This window comes from Amblyomma maculatum, chromosome 2 (assembly GCF_055883805.1).
Source record: "Amblyomma maculatum isolate TAMU_Amacu chromosome 2, ASM5588380v1, whole genome shotgun sequence".
In the NCBI taxonomy this organism is placed as follows: Eukaryota; Metazoa; Arthropoda; class Arachnida; order Ixodida; family Ixodidae; genus Amblyomma; species Amblyomma maculatum.
In genome coordinates, this window is record NC_139345.1 from 216,777,235 (window position 1) to 216,801,303 (window position 24,069).

The 24,069-nt window shown below is 44.9% G+C and overlaps 1 protein-coding gene across 1 annotated transcript in view; it reads left to right on the forward strand.

The window, feature by feature from the left end:
- LOC146201289 (BOS complex subunit NOMO1) overlaps window positions 1-23,542 on the forward strand; it is an 85,900-nt gene extending 62,358 nt beyond the window's left edge. Inside the window, exons 8-10 of the mRNA XM_084595743.1 lie at window positions 8,186-8,435; window positions 20,748-20,858; window positions 22,939-23,542. Of these exons, the coding sequence (XP_084451869.1) occupies window positions 8,186-8,435; window positions 20,748-20,858; window positions 22,939-23,340 (763 nt within the window). The 3' untranslated portion in view covers window positions 23,341-23,542. The remainder of the gene's footprint in view (window positions 1-8,185; window positions 8,436-20,747; window positions 20,859-22,938) is intronic.
- The last annotated feature ends 527 nt before the right edge of the window (window positions 23,543-24,069 follow it).

Below are 24,069 nucleotides of genomic sequence, written 5' to 3' on the forward strand. Positions count from 1 at the left end.
GAACCTCGTTGTAGAAGACAAATGTAACAGACAATCAGGTATAAGAGACAATATTCAGCCAAATGGTTGGCTGTCCTATGATTTTCATTAACTGGACCTCCCTTTTAACAGACATTGGATGTAGAAGACAATTGACTATAAAGGACAAAATATCCCTTGAAGTTTGGTACTCAGTCTTGCTTGTAAGAGACATTTTAACACTAGATGCGGCACCATCCATCACCAGGTTCAGTAGCGGCTACAGTGAAAACAAGAGACACACCTGTGCAGTCATCATTAATTATAACTTCAGCAAACAAATCAGCTATGAAATGACGAAAAGAAACCCCTGCATGGGAATGCAATGTAGAGAAGCTCTACAGGCTTTCCACGAAGAGCACAAGTGCGACTGTACGTATTGGGAGCGCGCGTTGGGTTCTCCAGTTAGTGGAGCTTCCTATCATGAATTACTGTAGGCGTTGTGTCCACTAGTCTGAAGGATATAGCGAAAATTGTCTATTACGTTGCATTTCAGTATGAGTGACAACGCTATCTGGTAAAACCAAAGAAAGTGCTCAGCTGGTGCCGCTGACATAAGTCATTGTGAAAGCAAAACATAGCCAAGCCAAGACCAAACCAAATGACATAAAAACAGAAGTGGTTCTGCTCTGGCGAGGACAAATAAACTGCTCTGTTTTCTATTCAACCAGTTTCAACACTCCACTGCTTTTCATTTATTTTTCGTCAAAGTAGCAACATTCACAGACTTGTTAGCTGTTACCCTTTGTCAAACAAGGTTAAATTTCTGTGGGATATTTCTGCTAGGCGATGTTTTATACTAGTTTGGGCCGCTTCTAGCACCTCGACAGTAAGCTGGCTACTTTTACGATTTTGTGGCGCTTTCTTGACTTTCGTTACTTTACAATTTTGTGGCACTTTTTTTACTTGAATGCATGTAGTGTTACCAGACACATAGCTTAGACACATAGCAAAGTGCTGGAAGATATATGTAGTGGCTGTACAGCAAACATAGTTCTGCATGAAGAAAGTAACAAAATTCCCACAAAGGTGTTAGGTAAGAAGACACTGTCTTCCCATTACTATTCACAGCTTGCTTAGAGGAAGTATTCAGAGACTTGGAATGGGAGCAGGGTAGATGGAGAATACCTCAGTAATCTGCGATTTGCTGATAACATTGCCTTGCTAAGTAACTCTGGTGATGAACTGCAAAGAATGATTGACGACCTAGACAGGAAAAGTAGAGGGGTAGGCTTGAAAATCAATGTGCAGAAGACTAAGGTGTAATGTTCAACAGCCTTGGGAAGGAATAGCAGTTTGCAATAGGTAGCGAAGCACTGGAAGTTGTGGTGAATATGTCTACTTAGAACAGGTAGTAAGCGTAGATCCAGAACAGAAAGGGAAATAACGGAGAATAAGATTGGGATGGAGCGCATTTAGCAAGTATTTGCAGATTGTGACTAGCAGCTTATTGCTATCGTTCAAGATAAAAATTGTACAACAGTTGCATATTACTTGTACCCCCGGGGTGGCGCAGTGGTTACGGCGATTGACTACTGTTCCCAAGGACGCGGGATCGAATCCCGGCCTCGGCGGCTGCTTTTCGGTGGAGGCGAAAAGAAAGGCGCCCGTGTGCTGTGCGATATCAGTGCATGTTAAAGAACCCCAGGTGGTCGAAATTTCCGGAGTCCTCCACTACGGCGTCTCTCATAGCCTGAGTTGCTTTGGGACGTTAAACCCTACAAACCAAACCTAACCAAACCAATCACCTTTGGGGCTGAAAGGTGGAGACTAACAAAGAGGGTTCTACTTAAGTTAAAGCCAATGTAGAGGGCTATGGGACGCAAAATGGTAGGTGTAACGTTAAGAGAATGGAAGCGTGCACAGTGGGGCCAGAGAAATAAAACATCCTAGTGGAAATTAAGAAGAAATGGGCATGGTCAAGGCACCTATGCTGATTATGATGGTGTTTCTTCTATGCTTGTGGATTCTTTTGGTGAATTCCTGCATTCTAGCAAACTGTGTGGTGTGGATATATTAGTGGAAAATGCAATTGTGTGAAACGCATTCCTAAATACCCATGGTATAACAGAGAAATAATACAGCTTATTCGTCACATCAAGCGATTTCGTCTATGTTGCCGTTTGAAGAAAAACAACCAGGATATTAAAGGCAAAAGTCAAAACTAGGATGCATGAGACTAGAGACTTCTATTACAACAATACTTTGGCAATACAGTCGAACCCGGATATATTGATAATTCGATATATCTTGGGACGGCACTTACATAAAAAACTTCCATAAAAAACTTAATTCCTCCTTGGGAAATACACCATGTTAATTGTGACCTGTCATTCCTTGAAGTGGGGAAGCACGCATCCCCTATTGCCATACAGCAGCACTTCATGTCACTTCAGGCGAAATACACTTGTGATGAATATTACACTGATGCTTCAAAGTCTACTCAAGTGCCCTGTGCAGCACACGAACTGCAATTTTCACTTTCATAAACACTGAACAGACATACAAGTATATTTACCGCTGAATGCCATGGAATCCTGCTAGCTGCGAGACACATTATTGAAAACAAAGTACGTACAGCGGTAATCTACACAGACTCCCTCAGCGTTTTAACCTCTCTATCTTCAAAATGGCATAAGAACCCGGTCCTAAACTCTCTCTTTTTCAACCTCATGTCTGACCATAAATTAGAACTTAAAATTACGCTATGTTGGGTACTAGGCCACCGTTGTATACCAGGCAACGAGGTTGCTGATAGGCTTGCTGCGTCAGCTGCCCTTCGAAATGACACAGACATTGACAAGATAAGTTATCATGACCTCAAGCCACACATAAAAAACATGATTCGGCAGCTTTGGCAAGAGGAATGGGACGCAGCAACATAAAATAAACTACACACAATAAAGCCAAGGATAGGCAGGTACACCATAGAAAAATGAGACAGATTTAAAGAAGTAGCTCTGAGCAGGCTGCGAATTGGTCACACATACACAGCACATACATACCTTTTAACAAACTCTCCTGCACCACACTGTTTGAGATGTGGTGATCAGCTTACTGTAATTCATGTTTTAATGTATATGTGCACAACTGGAACCGGGAAGGAGACGTCATTTTCCCTCCTTGTACATTTATCAAATACCTGCCTACGCATCCATTTTTATTGGTGACAACCCAATGTTTTCTACAATGTGCTCAAATTCTTATCGAAAGTAGGCTTTTTACATGAAATTTCTTATCAACATGGGTCTCAGCCCGTTCCTCCTTGAGAGGACGGATGAGATCTTTTAAAGCATCTACACATCTCCGACGACCTCCGTCGCTGCATGGTTATACACAAACACAATACACACACAAGAGAATTAAACCAAGACGTTAACACAGATGATGCGCTTGCTAACAACTGCCTGTTTTTGTGGTACGAAGAAGAAGAATGCATCACAAAAAACGTGGGGTTACAATATGAAGAAGTAAACAAAAGATTCAGAAAAAAGGCGAAGAAATTCAGAATGAATAAATTAAAATGAAAATGAAAATTAAATGAAAGAAGAAGTAAACAAAAGATTCAGAAAAAAAGCGAAGAAGTTCAGAATGAATAAATTAAATGAAAATAAACGAAAATAATGACAAGTTAAGTCCAACTTCTTGTCACATTGTCCAAACGGAGAAGTATCACCTCCTTGCTGTTGAGTGCCACCGACGGAACACTCACGCATTCCCCTTCTTCCCCCGAAATCATCTTGAATGCTTCAATAATCTGTCTTTTAAAACTATCTTTTGCGCCTGCCAGCACCTTGGTTTCGGTGAACTTTGGTACACAATGGTTACCCCTCGAGTCCTGTTGATCGTCATCCGTTTTACAGCGAGAGCAATGGGTCGCCAGATTTCCTGGAGCAGACAATGCGGCACACAAATTTCTGTGTTCCCTTAGACTTTCATTGATGCATCGGCCTGTTTGCCCCACATAGGCCTTCCCACATGTCAGGGGGATCTTGTACACAACACCCGTGCAGCATTTGACAAAGCATTTCCTGTGCAGTACTCCGCATCTTTCCTTAGTCTCTCTCGTTTCATTCACCTTCCTGCACATACTTTTTAACTTGTTCAGTGCGGACAGCACGACCCTAATTTCGAATCGGCTGGCTATCTTCTTAAGACTGTGTGATATGCCATACGTAGAGCAGGGCAACAACCTGTCTTCTCTTTTCACTCTCTTTACGGTCTCTTGTTCGGGGTGCATATTCTTCAAACAGCTTTCAGCCGCAGATATCAGCATGCTCCTCGGATATCCGCTTCGTTTCAACCTCTCAACCAACCAATCTCAATCTGTATGCTGACACTGTTAAGAAGATAGCCAGCCGATTCGAAATTAGTGTCGTGCTGTCCGCACCGAACAAGTTAAAAAGTATGTGCAGGATGGTGAATGAAACGAGAGAGGCTAAGGAAGGATGCGGAGTACTGCACAGGGAACGCTTTGTCAAATGCCGCACGGGTGTCATGTACAAGATCCCCCTGACATGTGGGAAGGCCTATGTGGGGCAAACAGGCCGATGCATCAATGAAAGTCTAAGGGAACACAGAAATTTGTGTGCCGCATTGTCTGCTCCAGGAAACCTGGCGACCCATTGCTCTCGCTGTAAAACGGATGACGATCAACAGGACTCGAGGGGTAACCATTGTGTACCAAAGTTCACCGAAACCAAGGTGCTGGCAGGCGCAAAAGATAGTTTTAAAAGACAGATTATTGAAGCATTCAAGATGATTTCGGGGGAAGAAGGGGAATGCGTGAGTGTTCCGTCGGTGGCACTCAACAGCAAGGAGGTGATACTTCTCCGTTTGGACAATGTGACAAGAAGTTAGACCTAATTTGTCATTACATTTCGTTGTATTTTCATTTATTTTTTCATTCTGAATTTCTTCGCATTTTTTCTGAATCTTTGTTTACTTCTTCATATTGTAACCCCGCGTTTTTTGTGATGCATTCTTTTTTTTTTTTTAATTGATATTTATTGCCTCAGGGCATCAGTAGGGTATGAGATGAAGGATGAATAAATGATTAAATGAATGGAAAAAGGTTGGCTGATTTTATGAAGTCCAGAAGGGAGCGATGATGAGGTCCCTGCGTCCAAGTGACATATGAGGCAAGATTGGTTGCTGAAAGGCCAGCTATGCACAGGTGCCGGATTCGTGTTGGTTTGAGTGCTGGGCAGTCCCACAGCAAGTGGTGGATGTCGGCCTCGACATCTTCGTTTTCACAGATCGGGCACCCTGGGCGGGGATGTAAGTGTTGGAAGTATGACCACGTCCTTCTTCTTCTTCTTCGTACCACAAAAACAGGCAGTTGGTAGCGAGCGGATCATCTGTGTTAACGTCTTGGTTTATTATCTTTGTGTATTGTTTTTGTGTATAACCATGCAGTGCCGGAGGTCATCGGAGTCGTATAGCCAACTAGCCCGCTCGCAAGCACTACTGATCTACACATCCTTTTTTCCACAGCTCATTATACATTGCGAATGAATTTTAGGCCCTATACACCACTGTTTTTAGTGATTTTACAGAGCGAATTAATTTTTATGCCCTATACACCACTGTTTTTTATCCCTTCATGAAACACAACTTGGCACATTACATCAACTTGAGTAGACTGTTCACCTTTTGTTTGGCGCTCTTTGGCCTGAGACGCCCTTGCGCCATTAAAATCCATTATCATCATCATCAATGTGAACTAACAGCCTATAGATCCCTCGTCAGGCCCCTGCTTGAAAACTCGTCTCTCGCATGGTCTCCCCATTTTGTGCATGGCAAAGATAAACTTGAATCTGTACAGAAAAAGGCCATCAGATTCATTTTTAATCGTCACTTTTCTCCTTCAGAGCATTACAAGTTGTTATCACTGGAATCCCTCGAGCATCGACGAAACTGTGACCGTCTTATCATGCTGCACAAAATTGTGCACAAATCCATTTTTTTAGGTGCCCCCATTTCATTCACTAACCGTTCTGCACGTTAACCCACTGGACCAATCGTATGAATGTTGTGCCGTTCAGGACTTTCACTGATTGCCATAAATTTTCGATTTTTTTCTGCACACAGTTGAGATGTGGAATGAACTTGATGGCTTGCTGCGATAGCTACCACCTGAGCAGTTTGTTCAAAAAGTGCTTTTTATGTGTTCTAATATTCCTCTTTTGTTTTACGTAACCACTCCTACAATGTCTCAAAACCCGAGACAGCAGTGTCTGTAAATAAATAAATCAAATCGGATTCTGCGAAGGTCATCCCAAAATTAAGTTCTCCAGGTCTTTTATAAATAGAAAGTGTTATATTCAGTTTCGTTTTTGGTTTGATTTCTTTATTCCGCAGGGGGCATTTCTGTTTTCGTTATATATATGTGTGTATGTGTGAATAAACGGGGTGTGTTCGTTCAGGACGGCTGGACTCTGCTTCCACCTTCGAAGACACCACTTTTTCTCTTTTTTTTTGCCAGTTTTTAAAACTTTATGTACAAAAGCATTCCCTGGGGAATACTAACTTCCACCTTCGAAAACACCACAGAAAGAAATGTTTATTTTAAGCAATTTACAAATAACTTAAAGGGCAGGCCATTCTTCTACTTTTCCACATAATCGCCGTTGCAGTCTATGCATTTTTGCTGGGGCAGTTCTTGTATGCCCATGTCATACCTGCTCTCCGCCATGCCGTTGAGCAATTGTTTCACAGCATCTTTCACTTCGACATCATCTGTGAAGTGCCTTCCAGTGAGATCTTCTTTTCCACTCACATGATTCTTGTTTGGTCTCAGGTGTAAAGTGGAATGCCCAGGTTTTGTCACCCGTAACAATGGAATCTAAAAAAGTCTCCTTTTCATCTCCATAATGCTGAAGAAATTCGCGGGAGGAGGCAGCGCGTTGCAGTTGATGGTTGTCTGTGAGCATTCGCGCAACCCGTCTTACACACACCTTCTGATATTTCAACTTTGCTGTCAAAATCTTAAGTGTAGTGCTTCTAGAAATGCCAGGAAGCGAAATGCAGAGTTCATCGAGTGTAATCCTCCGATCTTGCTGCCACATTTCTTCGACCTTCGCGACTGTCTTTTCAGAAATTGACGGTCTCCTGCTTCTTTCTTTGTCGCGAATTTCAGTATGACCTGTTGCGAACTCCCTGCACCACTTGAGGACGTTGTTAACATCCATGCACGACTCTCCATACACTTCTGACAACTGGCGATGAATGTCTATTGGTTGAACGCCTTTTTCGTTCAAAAATCGAATAACGGTGCGAACTTCGCACCTGGCGGTAGTGACAAACGGAAGCTCCAGTTCAAATGGCTGCCATGCCAAGACTGACAGTCCCTTTCTCACTTTGTCATGGCTTGTTGGGGAACAATGAACACAGCAGTATGGCGAGCAGCCATGCAAATAGTTTCCCTGCGGCCGCAGCCCTTTGGAGACGTTACTTTTGGGATTACCCTTAAAAGTAGCAGGGGGCAGCAGAAAGTTAGGTGCGTGGATGAGGTTAAGAAGTTCGCGGGGGTCAAGTGGATGCAGCTAGCACAAAACCATGTTAATTGGAGAAATATAGGAGAGGCCTTCGTCCTGCAATAGGTATAATCCGGCTGATGATGATTATGACACTGACATGCCGCGTGAAGCTGCACTTCGTTTTCTTTCTAGCCTGTGAGCGTGCAGTGTGGCTTCTGATGGCTATCAGTGCATAACCATGCGAGCTTTTTCGTGTGCTGACATTCGCTTCCTTGAAGAGAGAGAGCAAACTGAACTGTTTGTAAATGATGCGACATTTAGCTGCCAGTTAAGATAAACTAGGGAATTCATGATTTGTGAATGTTTAGGAAATTTGTGAACTGTACTTTCACTGTTTGAACTACTATTTGTTAGTAGTGGTCATTGCTCACTGTGGTCATCGTTAGTCAAGGTGGAACAGCAGAAACGGCAAAGGATGAGTAAATTTGCGACATGTCAGTAAACAGTTTGCCATCAGTGATGAAGCTGTACACATGTTTTCAATAACTACTTTCGTTGCTTGCAGACCATGTCTTGCTTACGAGCCCAAACCTTTCCGCTTCACATTAAGTTGGTTGGCGACCAGTGCACACGATGCTGCTGTCCCATGTGGCCAAGTGACACTTGTCACGTCTCCTGTGCTGCAGGGGTGAGCGGGTGGCCTTCAGCTGCTTGGGCTGGGTGAGCTCAGTGACGGGCGAGGCTGAGCCGGGCGTCTCTCTGGAGGCCCTGGGCGAGGGCCACTGCCAGGGTCACCAGGAAGAAGCCCTGAGTGACAGCCAAGGGGCCTTCCGGCTGCGGGGACTCCTGCCCAACTGCACCTACCAGCTGCAGCTAAAGGCCGCCGGTCCCGCAGCACACGTTGAGAGGGCCGAGCCGCCTCGCCGGCAACTGCAGGTCAGTGCATTCACTGTAGTTGGTGGTGCACCTGGAATCTGGAAAAAGCAGGCTTCTGGTGTGGTGTGTTTATTTGCACCAGTTCCAAAATTGGCGCTGCAGAAACACTTATTTATTGCGGCCTTAGTTTGCAGACTGCTGAAGCTTCACAGATGCTGTTCCAAAAGAGATAAAAATCTGCTTAGCTGCTTTGTCTGCATGGTAAAAAAAAAAAAAAATAAATAAAAAATAAAAACACGACCTAGCAAATACCATCATGCCCGCTGAGCACATATTCGTAGAAAGAGCACAAAGCACACTAGACAAGTAAGAAGACTGGACGAGAGCTGAGTGTCAACTGAATGAATTTATTCAAGAAACACACATACTAAATGCAGAATATTTTTCAGTTTTGAATGCAGAATCATAAAACTGCTTCAAAGGCTCATGACACCTGGAATGTAGGCTCGCAGCAGCACATATGCAGCAAGTCTACTAGATTCATTTGTCACTCACAAGTAGACAAAGGTGGCAGTGTCTGTGAGCTAAGCAAACAGACATGCCACTAGTTACTCACCTCTCCACAAACGCTGCAAAAGTCATCTATGGCCTCACACATGACTCTTGAGCTTGTGTGCTTGTAAAAAAAAATTTCACACTTTCAAGATTTACACAGTTTAATTCCCACAGGGGGCATTTGTTAAAGCAGGTGTTTGGTGTGCTGTGTGACACGATGGATTCCGGGCACCTACGCTTAGCCATGCGTGACATCACCATATTCGGGGGAAAGAGGATCCTGATGTTTGAGCCGGTGCCGAGTGTTTGGCTCCTTGGCGGAAGTAGTTGCTGCAGATGGCACCTCCAAGTTGGTCCGACCAGAGAAAATCAGCCTTTTCCTATCCTCCCCTTCATCTTTCCTATAGTCTTGCTCATAACTTTCCTGTATCTTCCTCTCGTCTTGGTTCTACCTTCTTCCTGGTAGCAAAGGCTGACCTTGGTTGGAGTAACCACACTGAGTTTCCACACATGCGATTATAGTCAGGTTGTACAGCGGGCATGGGTAGGACTCTCCTTGTTAAGTTCTTGTCTCGTCCTCTTGTTGAGCTCTGTAGTTCGTCGCTGAAATCGTGGCCGAATAATATTTTTTTTTTTAACTCAGAACGGCTGTGGAAACTGAGCGGCATCACTTTCAAACCGTGTTGACTATTGATTTTTGTAGGAAAAAGGGTCAAGCATCGATACCAATAACTTCATAAAAACAACTCAGACCAGGTACATACTCATACCTGAGTCTTTTCGGTGCTGTAGAAAGAAAATTTGTATTACCATATTGCTTCAAGAAGTACTATGAGCAGGCTGACTGATGAAAAAGGCTAGAAAGCTAAAAGTTGTTCAAAATTAGTTTTTCTCGCCAAAATGCTTCACATCAAACTGTCCATCTGCACTTGTTACGTATGAAACACCAAGCAGGCTTAGTATCAAAAGATAAAATTGCACTCAATGGTTTTGTTTCATAGTTCGACATGCAGCATGCAAATATTGGCTTGTAAGATTATGGAACAAGGCTGCACCATTTGCCAGCACTTAAAACTGTGGGACTAATATATCCCACTACATATTGTGAAATGTGTTAAAGGACTGACTGCTGCCAACAGTGGCTAGCTAGCAATTCCAGTAGCAAAAAGTGAGTGCAAACAGCTCCAAAAGAGGCCGAAATTTTGAGAATGGCAGTCTACTCCTGAGGTATAATTCAACTTGGGCTGAGTAACGCAACGATTACATACAGAAACTGTCACAAACCTAATACAGTAGAACCTTGGTGATATGAATCTCACGGGGTCACGAAAAACTTCCTATCATGAAAACGAAAGAAAATAAGTATGCAGAAGCATAGGAAAGGCAGTCGCCTTTCCTTGTTTACGTCCGAGAAAGTTTATTACGGTCGCGCGCTCACTGCTCACCACTCGCGCGACAGGTGATCGCAACATCGGCGACGCGAAGACCGCATGCCTCCGCGGACTTCTCGCGGTACGACAAGAGATGGTGACGTGCCAGCAGCGCGGCGCCGCAGACTGCTCGCGATGTGTACTGCGCGATTAGTGGTCGCAATGTCATGTGCAGCCCATGCGCGCCCACTGCGCGCGCCTGCGCCGACCACTACCCATGGCCGCGAGCCGCTGCAAACATTTCGCGGCTTGGAAAATGATCGCGATGCCAGCGATGTACAGTCCACACGCCTCCGCATACTTCTCGCGGTGCGTACAGCATGACTGGAGATGGCGACATGCAGGCCGCGCGGCGCCGCAAACTGCTCGCAGATCGCCATCGCGGAGCCAGCGATGTGCGGTCCATGCGCACCCGCCGCGTGGGTCGCCGCCAGCTACAGCGGTTGCGACATCTGTGTGGTGGGCCACGCGCCGCTGAAAGCTTTTTGCGGCGTGAGCCCGACAGAAAATCGCGGCATCGGCGAGGTGCAGACCACACGTCACCGCAAACTGCTCGTGATGAGTCAACAATGTGCAGGCACGGTGTAGTGATCAAGGTTTTGGTTGCAATTCGCGCGTTTGGGACAGTGTTCGAACCACCGAAATTTTGCACATTGTACAAAACGCACTCTGGCCGGGAAATTTCACGAATTCGTATCATCCCGAAATTCGTATCAACCGGATTTGTATCACCAAGATTTTACTGTTTTGCAATTAAACGCTCTCGTGGGTAGCTTCTTTTGCCGAGAGGGCGCGCTGGCAGAGGTAAACAAACCGTAAAAATGGCGATTTTCAGTAAAACAGCTGATTCCACGGCTAGTGCCGGCTTTTGCGCATCGTCTGATGTCAAGGTACTGTGTGATGGTTCTAATGCGCGGAGAAATCATATCGAAAGCAGTGTAATCGGGGCTTTGTTTATTTTTCTTTAGGAAACAGAAACAAAAGAAAGATCAATCGCGGAGCACAGGCAAAATAAACTTTTATGTCCACACGTTGGTCTCACACACAAATGCTTCAGTTAGAACGAGCACGGGGAAAAGCAACGCGGTTGAGCGTACACTACCAACCTCGCTCGTTTTCATTCGTTTTGCACTGTATGTCGCCTTCGCCTCCGCCTTTTGCTTTGGGCGCACTGCGGAGCCCAACCACCCTTCGGCGGCAACTTTGCACAGTTGACGCACGCACTTGCTCACCGTCAGTTATGAGAGGCCGACTACCTGCGGAGACTAAATGCTCCGGAGGCAAAAAAAAAAAAAAAAAGAGAGAGATCGGAGCACGCATGACAGCCGCACTGTCAAGAGCGGTCGACTGCGAGCTTCATCACAGTTCATCGGCGCATTCGTCGCACCACCATTCACTTTCGCATTTTCAAGTCGAAATAGGCGTCGGAACAACTCGCCGAACAAGTAGAACGCATTCTCACACACCGCCCTTCGTCGTTGCCGCTTCAGCACCGCAGCCACCACTCATACCACTCCACCGCGGACGCCGCCGCCATTTTTGCTCTAAAACTCGCTCTAAAACGTTTTAGACCGTCTCATCACGCTCTACAAAAATAGTCTAAAACCACGGGCATAATTAGGTGCGCGACGTCATCTGTTTTTCCGCCTCCGCGACGCAATCGCAGCATCCCGTGACGCAACTTTTCAAGATGGCGACGGCGACCAATAGGAGCGGGCGTTTTAGAGCGCTCTCAATTATAGAGCGACGCTTTATGAGGCTGAGTGAACATTTCTGTCATGCCTGCTTTGATAAGATTGATGCCTTTTCTTTGATACCTTGTTCGTGTGTGCATTAGCCGAGAAGGATAAGAGTATATCAGCTGCTTTCACCTGATTTAACAGTTTTAAACAGTTGGAGTAAGCGCCCGTGATGTCTTCTTTCTTGTGTGCATTTGGTGTTGCGCTGAATACCCTGTTATGGTGTCTCACAATCAACTAGCTCAGCAGTTAACTTTCTTAATGTTACAAACGTGTCCATCAGCCACTGCTTCTATTGGTTGACAGGTCCACCAGTCAGAATCGGCCATATAAGCAGGGCTAGCTGATTGGTTTGTGACAGATTTGTGACAGTTCTTGTGGTGTGGTCATAGTGTAATTCGGCCCCTGCTCAGTAGACTGCAAAGACTGTGGTGGGTTCCAAATGTCCCGGATTGCAGCTCTCTCGTGAAGGATTAAGGGGCGCCAACCAAAAAGGTAATTGTCAAAAAACAAGACGTTTCGGCTTCCGTTGTTCAAGGCTTGTTCACGAGGCTTTTGGTGTGGAAGCCGAAACGTCTTGTTTTTTGACAATTACCTTTTTGGTTGGTGCCCCTTAACCCTTCATGAATTTACCCGACCAGACGAGATTTCGTCAAACATCAGATTTCATGATGTTACGACGGTCGTATGGCCAGCCTTTCAGAGTGAACAAGGCTTCCGTGTGGAAGCCGAAACGTTTTGTTTTTTGACAATTATCTTTTTGGCCGGCGCCCCTTAACCCTTCATGAGTTTACCCGACCAGACGAGATTTCGTCAAACTTTAGATTTCATTGCAGCTTTCTCCTGCTGTCCAGTGGCAGCAGTTTTCTGCCTTTATGATTCTCGCAGGGAGGCCAGCCTAGTCCAGCTTTCTGTTATGGGCACCACTTGAACGAGTCATGTTATACCGTCATCATCATCATCATCAGCCAGACTATACCCACTGGTCCCATATTCCTCCAATTAACTCGGTCTCGTGCTAGCTGCATCCACTTGACCTCTGCGAACTTCTTAACCTCTGCTGCCCTCTGCTGCACTTTCCTTCCCTTGGAATCCAGTTTGTTACCCATTTCCACCATTGGTTATCCTCTCTTCGTACTACATGCCCATTTGTTCTTGATTTCCACTAGAATATCATCACCTTTACACAGTGGTGACGTTTTTTTAGTACCATGGTCATTGTGGTGGCAATGGGTAGAATGCAAGGCATGGAAAGGGAGGTAGCATGCAGAATAGGAGTATGAGGGGAGGGCAGTCTTTCACTAAGAGGTGATGCTGCCAGGGTGCGTTGGTGGAAGACGGGCACTGCATTATGAATGGTGTTGGTGTGTGTGCGTCTGTGACAGAGCTGCTGCTCACAGGGTCACAGTTGACTGAGTGAGGCACAATGGTAAATGAGCGAGCAGAGTGCAATGCAACGCTGGATTTTATTTTTGAAAAGCATCTTGGAGCTCACTTCAGTTCTCTTAAAGGGACACTAAAGAGAGAAAGGAAGTGGGTTTGCATCGATAGAATGCCAGTTCCTGATTGCAAAAAGACCACTCTTACTGAAAACAGAGCTGTTATAAGGTAGTAAAGAAGAATAACAGAAATACAGGTATCGCCACCACAGCCAAACGGCCGAGGCTCGCAACTACAAATCACGTGACGCGCTAGGGATCCCGGAGGCTGACAAATGCGAATTACGTTGCATGTTTGAATGCGGTAGTACGTTTTTTCTCAAACATGATAACACGCTTTTATCATACGTAAACAATGGCGAAAAGACAACGTAAACGTTGCAAGGCAAATACAAAAATATACTTGGAGGCGCCACAGGCGCCCACTGCAGTTTTGGTTATGTTTCGGCTCAGGCATTTTGTGCGCACTCGGATAGTTTGTTTGAACTTGCAGCGCCTGAATTACGAGCTTGGAGCAGCAGATGCGCCTTGATGGTTCCCATTTGAGCATTCAGAGGCACGAGCAAGCGAAATCCGCTACCGCCGACACACTCCTTCGTTCACACCTCTGCGCCAACATATCGCCGCCGTTGCCGCTTCGACTGCGACCTGACCGCTTGACTGCAGCTACGTACGCCACGAAAGCATACATATGCTAAGTACCGAAGGAAAAACGCATTATCATTCAATTGTTCACTAAATCATGGCACACCTGACCAACATATACTGCGTCAACAAGACCTTCAACGTGCTATTTGCAGGCGTCGTAAACAAAAGGGGCATACTTGCCGCTCATACCAAGGAGAGCGTCGAGATATTGCGCTCGTCGCCCGGCGAAAAAAAGGGCCTCGGGTAAAAAGTAAAAACTAAAAATAACGAAGCACCAGAAATACATTACAAAAGGTTAAAAAAAATTGTTTTGTAAAAAAGAAAAAAAAAAACCAGAAGCGGTAAGACTCGAACTCGCTACTGCTTGGTCCGTAACGTTCGGCACTAGCCGCTCGGCTACGCCGCGCCACAAGGAAGTCGGAAATATTTCTTGTTTTTATGTCATGGCCCCATTTACAATAAAGTGTTTCTGCTGCCGGTCTAAAAATTACAACTTCTTGATCATCGGCGCATGCTGCCTGCTCTCACGTCTTGCAACTAATGTTCTGGATGCCTATGCGCACTGTATTGTGCACTGGATCCATTTTAACGTGTGGAATTTCACAGCGCTGGCAAATGTAGTGGCGCCGGCACTTCGGTCATGTTCTGCTACCGTGGACGTAATTTTCGCTGAACACGGAGCTGTAGCACAAACCTTGAAGGAAAAAAGTGCGACGAAGCTTCAAAACTGACAAGCGCAGCAGCGAGGACACTATTTTGCTGGTAACTAAATCTTATTTGTATGTAAACATGTCAGGAAGTGTTGCGATGACCGAGGGCTCGGTTTGTTTACACACAGTGCAAGAAGGAGCGCAAAAGCTTGAGAAACATGTAAAGTATTGTGCATTACAAGCGCTCTATGTTTTTTTTTCTTCCTTTATGGGCCCATCGCTCGGTAAATTACTCTCTTCATTGTTTTATTTATTTCGGCTGAGGCCGTCATTGCGAGTACGCTGTTGCCAAGTTGGCCCTTGAGGGATGCGACGCCGCGGGCCGCGCCGGCTCGCTAGCTATCACGGAGTCTCCGCTTACGTCACACTGTGCAAAACTCCAACTACGTAGTTGGAGGCCACAGTTTGAATTCGACCGGTGGGAACAAGAAAAAACCTCAACTTCTTATCGCAATATCTCAGCAATTATTCGATTTTTTGCTGCCGGATATGCGGCGACAGTGTCACCAAATGTAGTTTATTAGATTTTCATACCATCTTTGGCTGTCTTTAGTGTCCCTTTAAGCCTACCAGGCATGTTGCGTGGTAACGAATTTTGAACAGTACTGCAGCAGAATATGCTGCAGTACTGTTCAAAATTTTTCAATTTAGTATTTTTTAATATACAAGACGATTTTTTTTAACAAAAATTTTATTATTACATTTTATACAGTGGTGATTTTTGTGTGCAATATATATATATATATTTTTTTTTTTCACTTTGTGCAACATTTCTAGACGAAACGCGGGCACGCAAGGAATAGCTTTAAAGTTTAAATCTTTTTAAAGCAGCTGTAATGCAGCACAGAAATGTCTGAATATGAGGAGTGCATCCTATAATTATTGTGCAACATAGTAGTGTGCATTTCCTCGACTGTCACTACTTTTCCTTTGATGGATGTAGCAGAGAAACATACACAGTCTTCTTTTCTACCCATTGTAACTGGAGCTCCACAGTACAGTATTTTTAGGGCCATTTCTTTTTAGTGCACTATGTATTGATTCCAATTTTACTTGGTGAAACGATACTGCACTGCCAAAACTTCTTGCGAACGGTGGTAACAGCGTAGCTACAAATGGCAAAACCTTCGTTGTTGCTCCGGGGCATTCAAATACAGTCGAACCCGGTTATATCGAACCCGGATATATCGAATTTTGGTTATATCGAACTCACGGAATATCCCCTTGAAAATCCCATGTAAAAGCATAGGAAAGCCGCGTCATATATTCAACTCAATTTCACCGGTCGTTCGATATATCGAACTCCGCACCACGCACTGGAAAGTGTGCCTTCCCCAAAGACTATCGCATCCACCCTTTGGCCGTTTTCCGCGTGACGTTTTCAAGCCACGCGCGGAAGGAATGAGAGGGGACAGTTCTGGACAGCGCCGCGCCCATTCCCCAAAGGAGCGCGCATCTGCAGTTACCGTTTCCCGCGCGCCAGCACATGGCCAACACATGACGTTTGCAAGCCATGTGCGTGGGTGTGCCCATTCTTTTGCCGAGCTCTCTCCTTCAGCACGCGCTACGCATGCACCAAGCCAGCTCAGCCCGTTTTCAGACAGACGTGGAACGCTTTCTCCAGCGTGTGTTGCGAACCCTCTGCGCGCGGCGGCTGACGTGGCTATGGCGCCTGCGGACGTTAAGAAGCGGCAGCTCTCTCTGTTTTCTTTTTTTTTCTTTTTTGCGAGAGTCATTCTTATCGTTGTGCTGTACGCGCGACGTAGCGTAAGATATGGCGGCTGTGGACGTTAAGAAGCGGCAGGCTTTATTTTATTTTTTTTTTTTAGAGGGAGCCTTTTATCTTTGCATGTATGAATCAACGGAAGCACGCTGTCAGCTGCTGCGATCATGACGCCCGCCCCAAGCGCAGCGTAATAAATCGAACCGGACTTGTGCAATCAAGCCATCACGGGCACTCTGCCAAGTTCGCTCCCCGCCACCAGAGGAGCTATAAAAAGATAAACCCGCCCTGACGCTATCGCTGCCCAACATCATGGCACGCTGCCAAGAAATGAGCTGTGGATACGCCGACCGAAACGGAGTGACGCGCGCCATCGACATGCAAGCGAAAACGCTCGCGATTTTCTGCCGCAGCGACACAGAAACCTTGTTTTGAACTGCCGTGGTGGCTCGAGCGGCCAGCGGGACGCAGTTCCAACAAGTTGGAAATTTTTCTCTCTGTCGCTGCCGCTCGTCGCTGAGATCGCTCAATCGCTTGCATGTGAGCGAGCTGGCGTTAACGCATTTTATTTTTTTTTCAAATTCTCGGGTGCAAAAGTGGAGAGTGGGTTCATTATGCAAGTGGGTTGATTACGCGGCAAATACGGTATCGTTTTTTCACATCGTAAGTGCCATCACAAGCCAATTTCTATATATCGAATTATCGATATATCGAACTTTTTTGCGATCCCCTTCGAGTTCGATATATCCGGGTTCGACTGTATGCGTCCATGAAAGTGCAAAACATATTGATATTGCCTCCGGGCGTAAAACATGTCTGCGATGTCATTACGCGTACACGAAGAAGCTTAATGTTTTTTTTTGTTAATGTTGTTGTTGTTGTTGTTGTTTTTTAATATAGGACTGATGCCTAATAAACACTGCACTCTGATGGACCTTACAGTTCCCTGTGGACGTGCGCACTACTGTTCCCATCCTCTGTCTGAATGTTTAGCAGCTGATGTATCTCGTTAGCATGTAATCAACCATATAGCAGATCCCATATTCTATATGTTCCTGGCTAAAACCCCCAACCACGTGAATTTGCCGGCGAAACGCGACAGGTCAACGACGTGATCTCGTGCGCGCTGATCCTCCTCAGATATGTAGCTCCTGTTGCCTTCACACCGTGGTTCTACTTCGTGAAAATCAATATATAGCAGATACTGCTGCCTGCGAAGTCACATAGCAGAGGTCTGCTTTATACCCAGACGCAATGCCAAGCTCCTTCGTGGACGCGTATTCGAGCAGTGCTTTGTGCAATGCAGTTTTTGCAGCAAAGTCTTTCTCCTCTCCAATACCGCATTTTTTCTTTTTTCTTTCCGTAATTCTTAACGGAATTGAAATATTTCAATTGTTTTTCGTTGTCCATGTCAGGGATGGGCTCAATAGTGAGACGGGGGAAGGGGGGGGGGGGCAAACGTGGTTTAGTGGCTTACTTTGCTTGTGAAGATATTGAATGAAAAAAACTAATCACACTGCGTTCTCATGCAATATTCGACACTAGCGACATTCTTCACGAAATCGTTTTGCGAAAAAGTAGCGAACGTATACGGGCTGTCTAATGTTAAATGGCGGTTTTCGTTCTATAGCTGCCGAACATAATTTGCAAAGTCCGAATTTATGGGGCGTCCAGTCAGTTGACACGTGAAAGAACACAAATGTTTTCAGTGTGGAGCCGTGGTGCATGGGATTTTTTTTTGCCATATTGCAAAACAACAAACATTATTTGCCAGCAGCAATTCAGGGAAGTAGTAGAATGTACCAAGCAATGGGCATACAGAAAATGTGATGCATACATGTATAGGGCTGTGTACTTTTAGACAAAATAAAGTTGGAAGACATGTATGTGCTCATTCTTGCTTCTACTGCGATAGCCGTAGTAGCAAACCTCACTGCTAAGCGCGGTAAGGCTCGCTACAAACGATATTGCTCTGCGGATAGTGTCAAATGGTTGACAGTTTCAATCCCTACCTCATTACACTGTTTTCATGGCACGCCATGAAGGTTAAACGAAGAAACGCCATTATTCAGGGATATGGATGGGAGAAAAGAAAACTGGCATGGTCCAAATTAAGGCGTAACTCCTTTTCGATGCACCTCGCACAACTCTCAGAAAAAAAATCTCGCACTAATAAAAAAAAAAAAGCAGACAGCGCGGTGATCGCCATCCCTATAGCAGCAACACTCATGCGGTTGGCGAGAGCATCTAAACGGTAGGGGCAGTTGCTGCCACGTATATACTTTGAGTCATTTCTTTTGCAAGTCGTGTGCTGGAGACGCATCTCAGCAACTGAAGCGTGGACGTAGTCGACTATATTCCATTCATCAATGAATCGAATGCTTAAAGACTTTAGAATATCGCGCTGGAATTTAAGAGAGCAGTCTGGCGCCTTTGAAGTGCCGAAACCTGTTCCCTCTCGATACCTGGACGTATACATACGGGCGAAATCTGTTGACAGCTTGTATGCATGAAACCTTAAAAGCTGAGATGTATTAGCGCAACAAGGAAATCAGCAACAACACTCTTGCACATCTTTTATGCGAAAAGGCAATGCGCAGTCCATCTACAGGCAAATTTAACACACCGTGAGCGATATATTTTGTCTGCCTTAGCACTGGGTACTGATTTGCAATCTTCCAATGCACGTTAAATAAGATCTTTTACAATTCAGGCGTGCCGTTGATCGAAAGTGCGCCTAGCGCGACAACCACTCGAGAGCAGATTAACACAAGCCTCAAGAGAGAAAAAAAAAGCTCAAGAGATGTAACTTGCTGCTTCTTTTCTTCTACACTCTTATTTTAATTGTGCGTACAACAAGGGACACAACAGTATGTTGATGTTATCGGCAACAACGAGCATTAACGCAGCCGGCTGCGCAACCCCCTATGCCGCTTGCCGTCCTCAATGCTGCTACCCTTGAGCATAGCGGAAACGTGCACAGCGGCCGATAGATGGCAATAATTTTGCATAAGGTCTATTGCTCCTGCGGCTTTTTGACTAAATGAGCTGTAGGAGCTTTCACTTAAAATCACTAATACAAAGGATGCGGTGTATGCAGTGTGATGATCGCTGACTTTCGAAGCGCACATCTCGTTCAGCCATGTCTCTAGTTGTCGACGGTCCGCTTCAGAGAGTACACTTTGCCAGCATACTTTTCAACCTTATCTAAGTTTGATTAACGGAAAACAAAAATTCAAGCTAGCAGATTTTTCTGAAGTAGCACCACTGATGATACACTGCGACACTCCGCAGATGCAGCACCTGAGCTCTGCGCGTGCAGGCATGTAGCAGAGCAAGAAGAGCGTATGGCCCCCATTTTTGTTTTTCTGCTGTAGCTGGTGTCATAAACAGCAGCGCTGCCACATGATGCTTTCAGGGGTACGACTTTCATATGCTGCGCTCATTTTATTTTTCTCCTGCTCTCAAACAGCTTATTTCGTCGATCGCATCCTTATAATCTACTAAATAAAGTATTGCCTCTACATGCAGCTCTGATTTGTGGCTGATTTCACATTTATGCACCAATTACAAACTAGTCTTTGAAACAATCTTCCACAAACTCTCAATAAATTGATCAATTTACCAGCCCCAACCATAATCATCTGCGGGAGTATTTTTGGCCCCTTAGATTTTGGGGATATATATTTATTTCCTGTTATCTGGATTTTTCACTTAACCATTGGAGTATGAAAATGCACTTGTTCTGCGTATGTTTTCCTTTTGTAACATTATTTGTCTACCTTGTATTGCACTCGTGCTGTTTCTTTGTTTTTCTGTATTTAATTTCGAATGGTATGTTTTATTACAAACGTGTATGCATGTTCTTGTTACTATGATTTTTCACATGTACACATCTGTTTTGTAAATTTGTATTTTGTTATTCTACTCTATATTTACTGTACAATACCATGTATGGTATGCCCTGCCTTGTTGTGTATGGGGCCCTGAGCCTTGTCATGCTGACATCAGAACTTTCTGAAAAATAATGTAATTGAATTGAATCCTCCAAGCTTCGTAGGTCTCGGGTGTGTGAGTCGCGTTGCAGCTGTGAGGGCCAGAGTCAGCAGAAGGCCTTGAACATTGCAGGTGACCAACTCTGACCTGACAGACATCCGTGTCATAGTGTTCCGCCACTTCAACCAGTTGGATGTGACGGGCCAGGTGATCACAGATGCCAAGCACCTGCCGGGTCTCAAGGTATTGTGTGCAATTTGTGCACAACAGGGATGACGTTGGTGGCGACCTAGATTGCAAATGCAGCTGGAAAAGGAATCGCCAGTTGATTTTGAAGTGCACTGATTCCTGAGGCTGCACAGCCACTCTTCAGTCGAGTGGCTGGCTCTTTTGCTGCCAGAAAAATACCACGTAGTGCAATTGTTGTCCATCACTGATTACAAACGTTAACTTGAGGTCTGTAGGCCTGGTACAGTAACTAAAACTAAACATGATAAATTAGACAAGACCCAAACCTTACCTGTCCATTTTGTTTTAAATAATTACACCAAAAATTTCGCTGTGTGAACAGCACAGAAATCGTTAGGATGGGTTTTACTGCAGAAATGTATGTAGATATTAGTACATTATTAACACTTCTTTTTGGGCGAGTTGGTTCATTCTGAGTATAGGAAGATGTGAAACACCGCTAACACACACAACCACAAAAGATGGACGAACGCTTGTGTCTCGTCGTTCGTCTATCTTTTGTGGCTGTTTGTGTTAGCACTGTTTCAAATTTTCCTATAGACATACTACATTCTGAAACAGGTATTAACCATGACCACTATTTATTGTTGCCCAACAATATATCAGCAAGAAGTGAACACTTTTACAAAGTGAGAGAAATAAATAGCAGAACAGACTTACTAAAAATGTCATTTCCCAAAACAAATGGAATAAGCTACCCCAGGAACAATATATCTAATCAAACAGTTGCTGCCTTACTGTAATTTCTTATGTTTGCTTCTTTACGCAGCATTATACTTATTCTGTATGTTTTCTTTTTCCCTGCTACTATATAGTACTGGTTATTATGTAATGACAAAAGGTACTGAGGGTAATGTGATGAACAAACGTACCCAGAGAAAGGCATACAGTCAGCAAGAACAAAGATTAGATGAACTTGCCCTTTAAGCGAGCGGGATGCAGGGCAGAGTGATCAGCGCTTAGGTAACTGCTGCAGCAATTTAAAGAAGCTTTCAGGGACAACATATATTTGTTATTATTTAGACTGTTGTCTAAATGTCAATATTCTGACTTGAGTGTCAAAAATGCAGTGCATATCACAATCTGCTAGTGGTAGTGAGTATTTCAGTTTCTGCCGAGTTCATTTCTCCATCATAGGTGACCCCAGTAAAGCCTCTCGTACAGGATAAAGGCAAGAGGTTGCTGTTTCTATAACCTCTTTATTTTTAAAACTGCACCTTTTAGGAGTGCTTCTGATTTTTTTTTGGAGGCATTGCTATTCAGAGATGAGACATTTTTGTCTTAAAAACAGAGCAGAGTACTCTTGTTCCTCTCAAAATTTGGCCCACTAAGCACCTTCAATGATATAGCTATACAGTATTAGAAAACTAAGACCATGCAACTTGGCCAGAATGTGAACTGGCAACAAACCAAAAGATTTGAGAACCTTTCATTTTATTTCTTGGTCTTCTGACCTTGCATAGGTTAGACCTTCTTGGATGTGATGCTGCTCAGTGGCACTTGCAGTTGTAGTGGCTTGTATCTCTTCTTTTGAACTATGGAGAATCTCAAGGAAATAAGCTGAGCAGTGTAATGAAGACCTGGCGAAAAAAAAAGCTAGAAATTCATTTTTATAGAGCCGCATTGCAGCCTTTGTGTCTTTTTGCTTGCCAGTCAGGGCTGTTAACATGTTTCTGCAGCAGTCCCGACGGAGGGCCTAAGGCCAGAAGGCACAAAACGAAACTGCAATGTGCCACTGTTCTGCGTGTTTGAAAAAATTATCTGCCACTGTCACTTTATGTCTGCAGAGGAACTTGTGTTTCAATGCATTGGAAATAGACAGATGGGCAGTTAGCAGCCACCCAGTTGTAAACGAGATTATATAGGGGGACAGTCCTTGTCCTCCTTCAAAAAAGTACTTGGCATTTTCCTTCTGGGAGAGTGAAGTGTACTCTAGCCACTTGTAATTCCCAAAGCATCTCTGCCACTGCCTTATTCTGTGGTTTCTGCCATGAGTGCAGCAATAGCCAGTTTGTCTGCAGCTATGCTTCGCCCTCCGTCTTTACGTGGAGTGCATGCCCCCTCTGTCCCCCAGGTTCGCCTGGTGTCCGAGGAGGCACCCGAGCAGGCACTGCACACGGTCTCCCTGGGCCCCGGTGGTTTCTTCGTGCTGCCCGCAATGACACGCGACGGTCGTGCCTACTGCCTCCAGTTGGATGGAGTGGGCGGCGGCTCCTGCTTCCGTGCCAACGCTACACACCGCCACGTGACGCTGCGACATGCGCCCCCCCTGCCACATGCACACGCCGACCTGGAGGCCCTGGCGCGGCCCTCGCTTCTCGCCTTGCCTGTGGCGGCTGCTGTGCTGCTCGCGGGCTATCATGCGTCGCGCCTGCTGGGGCTAGCTACGGACGCGGCCACTGCGCTGCGAGCACTCCTGCGGCAGCTGGGTGGTGGAGCAGATGCACGTCGAAGGGCCAAGACCCGCCGCTCATGATTGATGACCCATGTGTACATAGGACACATTCCATCCTTCTTGCATTGTGACACATAGTGCTTGCGCAAAGTGTGGTCAGGGAAGCTCCTAGGGCTTCTGTAAGAACAGCAGCTACACTGTATAAATGTGTGAATAATAGATTGTATGATGGGGTGTAAAAAAAGAAAATAAACTTGCCAGTATCTTCCTTTGTATCCTCAAATGGCGCACTGTTGGCATTTATAAGTACTGTAGGCTGCTTTACATTTGAGCATTCAAGAAGCACAAAGGGAGAAAGTTCCGCTGCTCAATCGTTTGTGAAAAAAAATGATTTCTGAGAGACTATTGTCCTGGCAAAATATGGCTGTATTGTTATCAAGTGATTCACCCACATATCACGTTACATGCCAGGTAGTACAAAAAAATAATTTTTAACCTTGCAATCTGCTGCCACACACAAGGATTCTAATTATAGCCTTTTTAGCATATTAGCGACAGAGGAAGACCATCTATAATTTTAAACAAAGAAGTTGGTAGTGGGAAGAACACATTGTACCCTGGAAATGTCTTTTTCAAGATAACAGTCCCTCACCATGGATCCGTACTCTAGAATTTGGGAAGCTAGCAAACTGTATGTTTCCATTTTCATGGTCTTTACTGTGCGCTATTTATTTTTCTGTGCAGGAAATAGAGTTAAGCAAGCGCTTTAGCAGATAAAATGTTAATTTCCTCATCCTTAATAACATTTTT